This window comes from Herpailurus yagouaroundi, unplaced genomic scaffold (assembly GCF_014898765.1).
Source record: "Herpailurus yagouaroundi ecotype Mexico unplaced genomic scaffold, PumYag 67641, whole genome shotgun sequence".
NCBI classification, from domain to species: domain Eukaryota; kingdom Metazoa; phylum Chordata; class Mammalia; order Carnivora; family Felidae; genus Herpailurus; species Herpailurus yagouaroundi.
Genome location: NW_024420442.1, coordinates 3,332,788 through 3,347,267, shown reverse-complemented (window position 1 = coordinate 3,347,267; position 14,480 = coordinate 3,332,788). Strand labels below are relative to the sequence as shown.

At 42.4% G+C, this 14,480-nt stretch overlaps 1 protein-coding gene and 1 pseudogene across 5 annotated transcripts in view; both read left to right on the top strand.

Annotated features, from left to right (window-relative positions):
* Nucleotides 1-9,910: 9,910 nt before the first annotated feature.
* On the top strand, nt 9,911-10,729 carry LOC121025462 (acyl carrier protein, mitochondrial-like; annotated as a pseudogene).
* A 1,981-nt stretch (nt 10,730-12,710) lies between these two features.
* Nucleotides 12,711-14,480, top strand: part of NKAP (NFKB activating protein) — a 53,182-nt gene continuing 51,412 nt past the window's right edge. For 2 of the 5 annotated variants that reach the window (XM_040468023.1, XM_040468022.1), the window contains exon 1: nt 12,711-13,293. In XM_040468023.1, coding sequence (XP_040323957.1) covers nt 12,896-13,293 — 398 coding nt within the window. In that variant the 5' untranslated portion in view covers nt 12,711-12,895. The remainder of the gene's footprint in view (nt 13,294-14,480) is intronic. The other 3 variants (XM_040468026.1, XM_040468025.1, XM_040468024.1) reach the window with 2 other exon arrangements.

Here is a 14,480-nt window from a genome sequence, read left to right as displayed (position 1 = left end):
AGAGAATGTGAAGAAATATTTTTAACTAAATGGAAATGGAAATACAACTTATCAAAATTTGGAGATGCAATGATATCAATGCATAGAGGGATATTTGTCACACTGAATGCATATGTTAGAAAAGAAGAAAAATCTAAAATTAATAATCTAAGTTTCTACCTTAGGAACCTAGAGAAAGAAGAGGAAATTAAATGCAAGTAAGCAGAAAAAAAGATATTAAAACCTCAGAGCAAAAATCAAAGAAATTGAAAACAAGAAAACAATAGAGAAAATCAATGAAACCAAAAGGTGGTTATTTTGAAAATATTGACAAAAGTGATAAGTATCTGTCCAGGCTAACCAAGAAAAAAAGAGAAGACACAAATTGCTACTATCAGAAATGAAAGGGGCCCATCATGGGGCACCTGGGTGGCTCAGTCAGTTAAGCATCCAACTTCGGCTCAGGTCATGATCTCACAGTGTGTGAGTTCAAGCCCGATGTAGGGCTCTGTGCTGACAGCTCGGAGCCTGAAGCCTGCTTTTGAGAATTCTGTCTTTCTCTCTCAAAAACTTAATAAACATTAAAAAAATTTTTTTAAACAAAAAAAAAGAAAGGGGGCCATCACTTCTGATTCCGCTGACATTAAAAGGATAATAAAAGAATATTATGAACAACTCTATGGTCACAAATTTGATAACTTAGAAGCAATGGACCAATTCTTTGAAATACATAATCTAACAATACTCATAAAAAGAGAAATAGACTATATGAATAGGTCTATACCTATTTTAAAACTGAGCCAATAATTAGTAACCTTCCAAAACAGAAAGCAACAGGCACAAATGGGTTTACTGGGGAATTCTACCAAACATAATAAATGATACAAATTCTCTACAATCTGTTCTAGAAAATAGAAGCAGGGGGAATGCTTTCTAACTCATTCTATGAGATCAGCATCATCCTAATACTAAAACCAGACAATACATTACAAAAAGGAAAACCAAAGACCCGTATCTCTTAATATAGATGCAAAAACCATCAACCAAATATTGGCAGATCAAATACAACAAGTTATGAAAACAATTATATACTATGACCAACTGGGATTCATCTCAGGTACGCAAGGCTGGTTCACACTCAAAAGTCAATTAATGTAATCCATCACATCAACAGACTAAAGAAGAAAAAATGACATGATCCTATCATCAGATGCAGAAAAAAGCACTTGACAAGGTCCAGCACCAATTCATGTTACATACGTTCAGCAAACTAGGAACAAAAAGGAAGTTCCTCAACATGATAAAGGACATCTATAAAAATGTCTACAGTTATCATACTTAGTGGTGAGAAATTAGATGCTTTCACCTTAAAATCAGGAAGAAAGCAGGGATGTCCCCTCTAACTACTTTTATTGAACATCTTACTGGTAGGCCTAACTAATGCAATAAGACAAAGTAAAATAAAAGGTATGTAGATGGGGAAGGTAGAAATAAAACTGTCTTTGTTCACAGATGACATGATTGTCTAGGTAGAAATTCCTAGGGGAATCTCCTAGGGGAGCCAGAGGGCTATAGAAAACAGGCTCCATTACTAAAGGGTCTGTGCGTGAACTCAGACCCAGCACAGAGGCAACAGTTTGAAAGGCACCTGGCCCTTACATGAAGGAGATTTATTGACTAATTTTAGGGGGTGTGCTGAGGGGCAGGAATCTGTAGGAACTTTCCTTAGGACAAAAGCACTGTAAGAGAAAATTAAAAAATAAGACAAATGAAGTTGAAAATAATAACATTCCAAAATCTTTGGGACACAGCAAAAGCAGCTCTAGGAAGTAAGTTTATAACAATACAAGCCTGCATCAAGAAATAAGAAAAATCTGAAATAAATAATCTAACCTTACACCTAAAGGAACTAGAAAAACAACAAAGTCCAAAGTAATAAATATATAATAATAATAAGGAATAAATATCAGAGCAGAAATAAATGAAATAGAGACTAAAAAAGCAATACGAAAGGTAGTGAAATTAAGAGCTAGTTCTTTGAAAAGATAAACAAAATTGATAAATCTTTAGCCAGACTCATCAAGAAAAAAGAGAGGGGACTCAAGTGAGTAAAATCAGAAATGAAAGAGAAGTTACAAGTGACACCACAGAATCACAAAGCATCTTAAGGGAGTACTACAAAATATATATATATATATATATATATATGCCAAATGCCAACAAATTGCACAAGCTGGAAGAATAATAAATTCCTAGAAACATACAAACATCCAAGATTGAATCATGAATAAACAGAAAATCTGAACAGGCCACTTACTAGTAATAAAATTGAATCAATAGTCAAAAACTCTCAACAAACAAAAGTCCAGGACCAGATGGCTTCACGGGTAAATTATATTAGACACTTAAAGAGAGTCAACACCTATCCTTCTCAAACTATTTCAGAAACTTGAAGAGGACAAAATGCTTTCAAATTCATTCCATGAGGCCAAAATTACCCTAATACCAAAACCAGAGATACTACAAAAAGGAAAATTACAGGTTAATATCCCTGATAAACACAGATGCAACAATCCTCAACAATATATTAGCGAATTAAATTCAACGATACATTAAATGGATCATACACCATGATCAAGTGGGATTTATTCCAGGGATGAAAGGATGGTTTAACATCCTTATCTCAATCAATGAGATACACCACATTAACAAAATGAAGGATAAAAATGATACGGTCATCTTCCTTAATTTTTCAATGTTTATTTTTGAGAGAAAGAGAGCGAGCAGGGGAGGTGCAGAGAGAGAGGGACAGAGGATCCAAAGTGGCTCCACGCTGACAGCAGAGAGCCCAATGCGAGACTCGAACTCACAAACTGAGATCATGGCCTGAGACAAAGTCCTGAGCCAAAGTCTGACGCTCAACCAACTGAGCCACCCAGGCACCCATGATCATCTTAATAAATTAAGAAAAAGCATTTGACAGAATTCAAAATTCAGTTATGACAAAAACTCTCAACAAAGTGAGTCTAGAGGGAACGCACCTTAACGTAATAAAGGCCACATGTGACATACTCATAGCTAGCACCATACTCAACTGTGAAAAGCCGAGAACTTAACTCTAAGATCAGGAACAAGACAAGGATGCCCATTCCCGTTCTTGCCAATTTTATTCAGCATAATACTGGAAGTTCTAGCTGTGGTGATTAACAAAAAAATAAAAAATAAAAATAAAAATAAAAGGCATCCAAATTGGCAAGGAAGAAGAAAAACTGTCACTATTTGCAGGTGACATGATACACAATATGTAGAAAACCCTAGACTCCACCAAAAAACTATTTGAACTAATAAATGAATTCAGTAAGTTGAAGGATACAAAATTAATAGAAATATGTTGCATTTTTCTTTTTTTTAAGCTTATTTCATTTATTTTGAGAGAGAGATAGAGAGAGTGCACGCAGGGGAGGGGCAAAGACAGAGGGAGAGAGAGAATCCCAAATAGGCTCCACACTGTCAGCACAGAGCCCGACACAGGGCTTGACCTCATGACCTGAGCCGAAACCAAGAGTCAGACACTTAACCGACTGAGCCACCCAGGCGCCTCTCTGTTGCATTTTTCTACACTAATAACAGTCAGAAAAGAAATTAAGAAAACAATCCCATACACAATTGCATCAAAAAGAATAAAATACTTAGGAATAAATTTAAGGAGGTGAAAGACCTGTACTCTGAAAAGTATAAGACATTGATGAAAGAAATTGAAGATGATGCAAATATGTAGAAAAATATACTATGCTCATGGGTTAGAAAAACTAATATTCTTAAAATGTCCATACTACCCAAAGCAATCTGCAGATTCAATGCAATCCCAATCAAAATACCAATGGCATTTTTCACAGAACTGGAACAAATAATCCTAAAACTTGTATGAAATAACATGAGACCCTGAGCAGCCAAAGCAATCTTTAGAAAAAAGAACAAAGCAGAAAGTATTATATTCTCAGATTTCAAACTATACTACAAAGCTGTAATAATCAAAACAGTGTGGTACTGACATAAAAATAGACACATAGATCAGTAGAAGAGAATAGAGAGCCCAGAAATAAACCCACAGTTATATGGCCAATTAATCTATGCCAAAGGAGGTGAGACTATACAATGGAAAAGAGACAGTCTCCTAAATAAATGGTATGGGGAACACTGGACAGCTACATGCAAAAGAATGAAACTGGACCACTGTTTTACACCATACACAAAAATAAACTCAAAATGGATTAAAAACCTAAATGTAAAACCTGAAACCACAAAACTCTTAAAAGAAAACATAGGCAGTGGGGTGCCTGGGTGACTCAGTCAGTTAGGTGTCCAACTTTTGATTTCAGCTCAGGTCATGAGCTCATGGTTCATGAGATCAAGCCTCACGTCAGGCCTTGCGCTGACAGCACGTAGCCTGCTTGGGATTCTCTGTTTCCCTCTGTCTCTCTGCCCCTCCCCCACTTGTGCACGTGCACTCTCTGTCTCTCTCTCTGTCTCTCTCTCAAAATAAATAAACATTAAAAAAAGAAAACTTAGGCAATAAACTCTTGAACATCAGTCTTAGCAATGTTTTTTGGACTTGTTTTCTCAGGCAAGGGCAAAAAAAGCAAAAATAAATGAATAGGACTACATCAAACTACAAAGCTTTTGCACAGCAAAGGAAGCCATCAACAAAATGAAAAGGAAATGTACTTAATGGAGAAGACTATTGCAAATGATATATCTGATAAGGGGGTTAATATCCAGAATATCTAAGGAACCCATATAACTCAACACCAAAAAAACCCCCACACATAATGATTTAAAAATGGGCAGAGTAGTGGAATAGACATTTTCCCAAAGAAGATACAGAGATGGCCAACAGACACATGAAAAGATACTCAAAATCACTAGTTATCAGGGAAATGCAAATCAAAACCACAGTGAGATGTCACTTTATACCTGTCAGAATGGCTAGAATCAAAAAGATAAGAAATAACAAATATTGGGAAGGATATCGAGAAAAGGGAACCCTGGTGCACTGTTGGTGTGACTGTAAATTGGTGCAGCCACTATGGGAAACAGTATGGAGTTCCTCAAAATGTTTAAAATAGAAATACCACACAATCCGGCAATTGCACTCCTGGGTGTTTACCCAAAGAAAACAAAAACACTAATTTGAAAAGAAATATGCACCCCATGTTTACTGTAGCAGTATTTACAATAGCTAAGATATGGAAACAACTCAAGTGTCCATTGATAGATGAATGGATAAAGAAAATGTGGTAGGGGGCTTGGCTGGCCCAGTCGGTAGAGCATGTGACCCTTGATCTCATGGTTGTAAGTGTGAGCCCCAGGTTGGGTGTAAAGAATACTTAAAAATAAAATCTTAGAGGGGCACCTGGGTGGCTCAGTCGGTTGAGCATCCGACTTCAGCTCAGGTCGTGATCTCATGGTTTGTGGGTTCGAGCCCCGCATCGGGCTCTGTGCTGGCAGCTCGGAGCCTGAAGCCTGCTTCGGATTCTGTGTCTCCTCTCTCTGCCCCTCCCCCACTTGTGCTCTGTCTCTCTCTCTCAAAAATAAATAAATGTAAAAAAATAATAATAAAATCTTGGAAAAAATATGTGATATATCATCCACAAAAAAGAACGGTATCTTACCATTCATTCCCGACAAAATGGATGACCTAGAGAGTATCATTATAAGTTAAATAAGTTATCCATAGAAAGACAAATATTAGGGGCACCTGGATGGTTCAGTTGGTTAAGCATATGACTTTGGGTCAGGTCATGATCTCCCAGTTGGTGAGTTCAAGCCCTGCGTCGGACTCTATGCTGACAGCTCAGAGCCTGGAGCCTGCTTCAGATTCTGTGTCTCCCTCTCTCTCTGCCCCTCCTGCTGTGCTCGTGTTCTCTCTCTCTCTCTCTCTCTCTCTCTCTCTCTCTCTCTCTCTCTCAAAAATAAATAAACATTTTTTAAAAAGAAAGACAAATAGCATATGCTTTCACTTATATGTAGACTCTTTTAAAAACCCCAACAAATGAAGAAACAAAACAAAACAGATATAGACATAAATACAGAGGACAAACTGGTAGTTTCCAGAGGGGAGGGGGCTGGGAGAACGGGTAAAATAGATGAAGGGGATTAAGAGATACAAACTTCCAGTTATAAAATAAACAAGTCACAGGATGAAAAGTACAAACATAGGGAATACAGTTAATAATATTGTAATAACTTTGTATGGTGACAGGCGGTAACTAGACTTCTTTTTTAATTTTTTCTTATTCTTTTAATGTTTATTTTTGAGAGAGAGAGACAGAGAGACAGACCGACAGGGTGCGAGCAGGGGGAGAGAGAGAGAGAGAGAGAGAGAGAGAGAGAGAGAGAGAGAGAAAGGGAGACACAGAATTCGAAGCAGGCTCCAGGCTCTGAGCCGTCAGTACAGAGCCTGATGCAGAGCTGCAACTCACGAACTGCAAAATCACGGCCTGAGCTGAAGTCAGATGCTTAACCGACTGAGTCACCCAGGCACCCCTTTAATTTTTTTTAAATTTTTTAATGTTTATTTATTTTTGAGAGACAGAGTGAGAGTGGGGAAGGTGCAGAGAGAGGGAGACAAAGAATCTGAAGCAGGCTCCAACTTCCGAGATGTTAGCACAGAGCCTGACATGGGGCTCAAACTCACAAACTGTGAGATCATGACCTGAGCCAAAGCCAGACACTCAACCAACTGAGCCACCCAGGCACCCCAAATTTTTTTTAATGGTTATTTATTTTCGAGAGAGAGCCCACGCATGAGCAGGGGGAAGGGCAGAGAGAAGGAGACAGAAGTTCAGAAGCAGGCTTCACATTGACAGCAGAGAGCCCTATGTGGGGCTCGAACTCATGGAACTGTGAGATCATGACCCTAGCCAGAGGCTTAATCAACTTAGCCACCCACGCACCCCAGTAATTAGACTTCTCATGATGTTCATTTTGTAATGTATATAAATGTGTAATTACTATGTGGTACACCTGAAACTAATATAATATTGCATGTTGGGGAGCCTGGGTGGCTCAGTTGGTTAAGTGTCCAACTTTGGCTCAGGTCATGATCTCATGGTCTGTGAGTTGGAGCCCCATGTCAGGCTCTGTGCTGACAGCTCAGAGCCTGGAGCCTGCTTCAGATTCTGTGTCTCCCTCTCTCTCTGCCCCTCCCCTGCTCGTTCTCTCTCTCAAAAAATAAATAAACATTAAAAATATATATAATCTTGTATGTCAACTGTACTTTAATTTAAAAAATATTTACTTATGTTGATGGGAAAAAAAAAATGTGTGCCCTGCAAAAGACACTGTTAAAGAATGAAAAGACAAACCACAGACTGGAAAGAAAATGTGTGCAAAACACTTATCTGATAAAAGACTTGTGTCCACAATATAGAAAGAGCTCTTAAAACTCAACAATAAGAAAACAAACAATCCAGTTAAAAAGTAGGCAAAAAGTTTGAACAGAAACTTCACCAAAGAAGATGTAAAGTTGCTAAATAAGCATATGCAAAGATGCCTAACGTTATGTGTAATTTGGAAACAACAAGATACTCGGACGCCTGGGTGGCTCAGTCAGTTAAATGTCTGACTCTTGATTTCGGCTCCGGTCATGATCCCACAGTTAGTGAGATTAAGCCCCACTGTGGGCTCTGCACTGACAGCACGGAGCCTGCTGGCAATTCTCTCTCCCTCTCTCTCTGCCCCTCTCCTGCTCACGCTGTCTCTCAAATTAAATAAACTAAAAGCTACAACAACAAGATACACTACACACCTATTAGAATGGCTAAAATCCAAAACACTGACAACAGCAAATGCTGACAAGGATGTGGAGCACCAGGAACCCCCATTCCATGCTGGTGGGAATGCAAAAATGGTTCAGCCACATTGGAAGACAATTTGGCAGTTTCTTATGAAACTAAACATACTCTTATCATATGATCCAATAATCCCATCCCTAGGCATTCACCCAAGTAGCTTGACAGTAGATAGCTACACAAAATTTGCATGTGAATGTTTATAGTAGCTTTATTCATAATCATCGACACCTAGAAGCAACCAAGATATCCTTCAACGGGTGAATAGGTAAAGTGTGATACATTGGTACAACAGAATATTATTCAGCAATAAAAAGAAATGAGCTGTCAACCGAGGAAAAGACACAAAGGAAACTTAAGTACATATTGCTAAGCGGAAGAAGCCAGTCTGATTCCAACTATGTGACATTCTGGAAAAGGTACAGCGGTAGCGAAGTGGAAAGATCAGTGGTTTCCCACGAAGGGGAAACCTTTTTTTTTTTTTAGGAGAAGGGGAAGAGAGCAGGAAAGGAAGGATGAGTAGGTGGAGCACAGGGGATTTTTAGGGAAATGAAACTATTCTGTATATACAGTAGTGGTAGATACAGGACATTAAGCACTTGACAAAACTGATAGAAAACACTACACAAAGAGTGAACCCTAATGTAAACAATAGACTTTAATTAGAATGTACCGATACTGGGTTATCAATTGTAGCAAAGGTACCACACCCAATGCAAAATATAACAGGAACTCTCTGTACTTTCTGCTCAGGTTTTTGTAAACATAAAACTGCCCTAAAAAATAAAGCCTACTAATTTTTTTTTAAAAAAAAGAAAGACAAGATCAAAACATGAATGCTGCTAACATCTCCATTCATATGAAGCCAATGTTTTCAAGATATGCCTATTCTAGGTTTTTGGTTTATTGGTCTGGTTTATCTGATAATAAAGAAGTACTTCATGTAGTGTTGGTTAAATTGTGCAAAACTGTGTTCTCAGGCACTCCTGTTCTTTGTTTGTTTGTTTTTTTTTTTAATTCGGTGTTTATTTATTTTTGAGAAAAAGAGAGACAGAGCGTTAGTGGGGAAGGGGCAGAGAAAGAGAGAGGGAGACACAGAACCCCAGGCAGGCTCTAGGCTCTGAGCTGTCAGCACAGAGCCCGACGTGGGGCTTGAACCCACGAACAGTGAGATCGTGAGCTGAGCCAAAGTCGGACACTTAACTGACTGAGCCACCCAAGCGCCCTTGTTTTTTCATTTCTAAAGCAAGGGAAGGAAGAAGGAAGACCTGGAGAACTGGAGAAGGAGAATGAAGAGGAAGAGAAGAAAAGGTGGCAGCCTGAGGAAATCAAATGCCACAGTTCCACACTTAACATTTTCTCTTAAAGAAATAGCACATGTGCAGCACGTTTCTCTCTTAATATCATCACAACAGAAGTTTTGTACCCTAAATGCCACAAATAAAGAACGTCAGTGAACTGGAGGAAAGCAACGCAGGAACAGAGGGCTGTATTATCTTTATCTCTGTATTAAAACCTTCTTTCCCTTTCCTCCTCTTTCATACATAGGTGTGAATCGACAGCTGTTCGATTTTCTTTGGAATCTGTGACACCACGGGCACTGGCTGCGCTTCAGGATCTGGGTTATTTGCCAAGTTCTGGAACTTCCTTACTCTCCACCCCTCTCAGATATTGACCGCGAGCTTCATTACACGCAGCATTAGCCACTGGCATAGTTGGCCAACATCGTAGTCCCATAGGGACCTAATGGACAGCAAAGCACTCAAATTCTCCATCCAAGTCACACACTGGGCAGGGCGACACTTGCTCTTCCTTCTCCCTGTCTTGGGCCCACGTGGGCGCGCGCACACACACCCCAGCAGAATCTTCACCTCAAATATACGCCAGAATGGTCATATCATTCCGTTTCATCCTGTGTCATTTTCAGTCATCAGAACACTCCCACAAGTTCTGACCACATTTCTACCTGTTGGCAGACACAGCTCCTCTCAGTGAGGTTAAATTAGAAATAATTGTCCATTGGTGGCTCAGTCTTTCCAATGTTAAATTCCTATGGGCTGATCCAAGAGTTAGAGAAATTTTCCATACGTCTAGAGGCCTAATATCATCAAACCCCTTCCCATAAATGGAGCACCAATTCATCATCAAAGGAGAAATCCTAGTGAGCCACGAGTTTGAGGGACTGTCAAAGCCAGCACTAGAGATCACAAGTCTGAACCAGGAACAAGAAGTATTTGGGAAGAAAATTATTTTGTGAAAGTATTTAGTTCAAATCTGGGGTTGGCGTAACCATGGTGGCTCATGTCCTCTCCACTTGTGTCTGCCAACTGTCCTCAGCCTTGACACCGCTGCCTGGGGGCTCTCACGCTGGCAGTGGCCTTGTCCCTCAGCATCACCCTGTGCGGCGCAGGGACCTGGAGGAGGCCTGGGGCTCTGCAGCCCACCTCAGTGCTCCCGCAGGTCCCAGTTACACAAGTGTGCCACCTGCACAGTGATGCACTTTGACGTGGGAGGAAATCAAGGACCGTGTTCTTTATGTCTTGAAACTCTATGGCAAGATTGACCCAGAAAAGCTCTCGGTAAATTCCCACTTTATGAAAGACCTGGGCTTAGACAGTTTGGACAAGTGGAGATTATTATGGTCAGGGAGAATGAATTTGGGTTTGAAATTCCTGATACAGATGTGGAGAAGTTAATGTGTCCACAAGAAACTGTAGATTACATCGCAGAGAAGAAGGATGTATATGAATAAAATATTAGACCCCTTTTTTTTCACTGAGAGCTCTCAAAGACTCAAAAGATGCTGGCGAGTGTCTGTAAGTGAGAACATGTTTTGGCATGATCGCTGCCTTTGACAGAGTAATTCTTTTTTTTTTTTAATGTTTACTTTTGAGAGAGAAATGGAAAGTGTGAGTGAGGGAGGGGAAGAGAGAGAGGGAGACAGAGGATCTGAAGCATTCTCTGTGCTGACAGCAGAGAGCCCGATGTGGGGCTCAAACTCATGAACTCTAAGATCATGATGTGAGCTGAAGTCCCACACTTAACTAACCGAGCCACCTAGGTGCCCCTTATTTTTAATTTTTTTAATGTTTATTTTATTTTTGAGAGAGAGAGAGACAGACAGAGCTTGAGCGGGGGAGGGGCAGAGAGAGAGGGAGACACAGAATCTGAAGTAGGCTCCAGGCTCCCAGCTGTCAACACAGAGCCCAACGAGAGGCTTGAACTCACGGACTGTGAGATCATGACCTGAGCCGAAGTCAGATGCTTAACAAACTGAGCCACCCATGTGCCTATAGACTTGTATTTAAATTATCTGTTCTGTCCTTTGAAAATAAATCTATACAACAAACAAAACAATTATTTAGTTCAGGTTTTGAGCTCATAACTCCTTTCAAAAACAGATCAGAGATTAAAAACTTTGTTTTGGGGGCGTCTGGATGGCTCAGTCGGTTAATCATCTGACTTCAGCTCAGGTCATGATCCCCTGGCTCACGAGTTCGGGCCACACCAGGCTCTCTGCCTGGAGCCTGCTTCAGATCCTCTGTCTCCCTCTCTCTGCCCCTCCCCCATGCTCACTCGCGCACTCTCTCTCTCTCAAAAATAAACATTAAGAAATTTTTAAAAACCCAAAACTTTCAGTCTTGCAACTTTTTTTCTTTTTAAGCTTACGTAAGTGTAAGTAATATCTACACCCAACGTGGGACTAGAACTCACGACCCCGAGATCAAGGGTCATACGTTCTTCCGACTGAGCCAGCCGGACACCCCATAGTGCACCTTCTTTAACAATTATTGGTATAAAAGAGTTCCCCTGACTCCCACTACCTTAATGCCCATTTCCACAACCTAGTGGACTTTCATTTAAAAACAGTATAAAAGGGGCGCCTGGAAGGCTCAGTCCATTAAGCATTGGACTCTTGATTTCAGCTCAGGTCATGATCTCAAGATTGTGCGAGCGAGTCCTGAGTTGGGGTCTGCACTGATAGCACAGAGGCTGCTTGGGATTCTGTCTCCCTCTCTCTGCCCTTCCCCTCTCCCTCTCTCTCTCAAAATAAATAAGTAACCATTTTTAAAAAACAGTATAAAATGAATCGAAAAAATGACCATTAACCATGTATTGCTGAGCTAGCATATGATGGGACTAGTTTATGGGGCCTGACAAGAAATGGGTTACAAATTCCTTTTGCTGGAGCACATTAGAGGAGATGAATTTTGGGGGATGAAATATGCAGTTTTCTCCAGGCTACAAACTTAACTATAGTGTATCAGGCTCAAGTAATTTTTTTTAAAAATGTTTGTTTGTTTGTTTGTTTGTTCATCTATTTAGACAGAGAGAGAGAATGGGTGTGGGAGGGGCAGAGGGAGAGAGAGAGAGAGAGAGAATCCCAACTCAGGACCCGAACCAAAATCACGAGTAGGTGGCTCAACCCACTGAACGACCCGGGCACCCCCATGCTCAAGTTATTAACACAGAATTTGTGCCCTCTAAGCTAACTGGGCAAAATGGGGCTGACATCATAGCTTACCACCAATTTTGATAAACACTCCTTACTTTGTGTGAGATTAGAAAGAAAAAAAACGCGTGTGGGGGTGAGTATACTCCTACATGCATGTACATAAACACAAACATATACATATAAAGTCATACTGGGTTTATTATTCATACGGCTGCTCAGTGGACTGTCTCCTGGGGCCTCTCGCCCTTCCCTTCAAGTATTTCGATTCAAGGCTGAAGAAAGGACAAGGTCTCTAGTCCGGTTTAGATTTGAGCCGCTTCACCCGGGACCGGAAGGATAGGTGGATCCGGTTGCCCCACCGGCTTCATTATACCTATACACACATCCTGTCCCGACGGCAGAACCACCTAGGTCGGGGGAAGGGATTTGCCGACGTACCCGGAACTGTTTCCAAGGTTTCCTCACATTCGGTGGTGGCGCGACGGCGGGCTCTGGGATCCGAAGCAACCGAGATCTCCCTTAGCTCGCGAGAGCGCTCCCTTCTCTAGCGGCTGAGGGGACCCGGCGGCTCGGGGGACCCGGCGGCTCGGGGAACCCGGCGGCGGCGATGGCTCCGGTGTCGCGTTCGCGCAGCCCGGAGGGGGAGGCCTCGGGCTTTGGGGGGAAGCGTCGCAGTTTGTCCAAGAGCCCTAAGCCCAGCAAATCCGCCCGCTCCCCGCGGGGCCGCCGCTCCCGCTCGAGCTCTCGCTCGCACTCTTGCTCTCGGTCTGGGGACCGTAATGGTGTCAGCCATCAGCTAGGTGGCTTCAGCCAAGGGTCCCGAAACCAGTCTTACCGATCCCGCTCGCGGTCACGCTCCCGAGAGCGGCCCTCGGCGCCGCGGGGCAGCCTCTTCACTTCGGCCTCATCGACCGCGTATTATGGCGGCTACTCACGCCCCTACGGGAGCGACAAGCCGTGGCCTAGCCTTCTGGACAAGGAGAGGGAGGAGAGCCTGCGGCAAAAGTGAGTGACACGGGCACGCCTTCTCTTGCGGGAGCCCACCTGCCTCCGGAGTCGGACTTTCGGTTCGCCCCCCCTCCCCCTTCTGACTGTCAGCAGTTCACTCTCTGCCTGCCTGGCGCCCGTTTCCGTCCCTTCTGTCCACCCACCACGACGCCTTTTTTCGCCCTTTTCTTCCCTTCGGTTTTCGCCCCTCCCCGCGGCCCCTTCATTCAGCGCCCTGGTGTCTCCTACCTCTGGCTCCTGGCGTGCAGCGCTGCTGTGCAGAGCCTCAGACCTAACGGGATTACAGTATTTACTTGGTTTTGTCATTATTACGTGTAAAGCATGCTTTTTTTTTTTTTCTTTTGTAAATGTTCACTTCTGAGCCGGAGAGAGAGAGAGAGAGCGCACGCGGGCGCGAGTGAAGGGAGGGGCAGAGACTGGGAGAAAGAGGACCTGAACGGGGCTCCGTGCGGGCTGACGGCAGGCGGCGGGATGCGTGGGGCTCAAACTCGCGAGCGGGGCCGAAGCCTTCACGGACTGAGCCATCCAGGTGCCCCCGTGGAGCGGGCTTTCATTTGGCACTGGGTTGAGCTCATGGAATAGAACGGCCCCGTTTTGTTGATCACAAAGTTAGCAGAGTGCCTAGCACTTTGTAGGCGCAGAACCATTGCTCATTGAATGATGGGACGGGTTGGAGGTGATAACGGGATGTGGAAGCGGAAACGTTTGGCGGAGAGGTGGGAACGCTTTGAGGTCAAAGAGTTTATCTCGGAGAGGAGAAAAACCTCTGAGACTGAGACAATTGCATGTAGGGAAAGCGATCGGAGGAACTGTTGATTAGGCTACACTGAAAAGGGTCTTGTTAAATGGTTTCTAGTTTGGCCATGAAAAACGGGGTCAGGGCGAAATCAAGTGTCCTCTCAGGAGAGTGAGTATTGGAGAGGGAAAGTGAATCGTTTGAGAAAGAGAAAGGAAAAAAGGTTATAATTCATAGCTGATGCTTATTGACTGTTAAGTTATGCCAGCCACTATATTAAGTGCTTTACCTGTACTGTGTTGGAAAAGAAATTGAAAAGTTTCACAGGCATTGAGGAGGAGGTTAAGGTTCCGACCGCGGGGAGAGGTCTCCATAAATCTTTTTCTTCCAAGAATGGGAAGTAATAAAGCATTGATGAAGAGGACAGGCTCCAGGATCAGACTGCCTG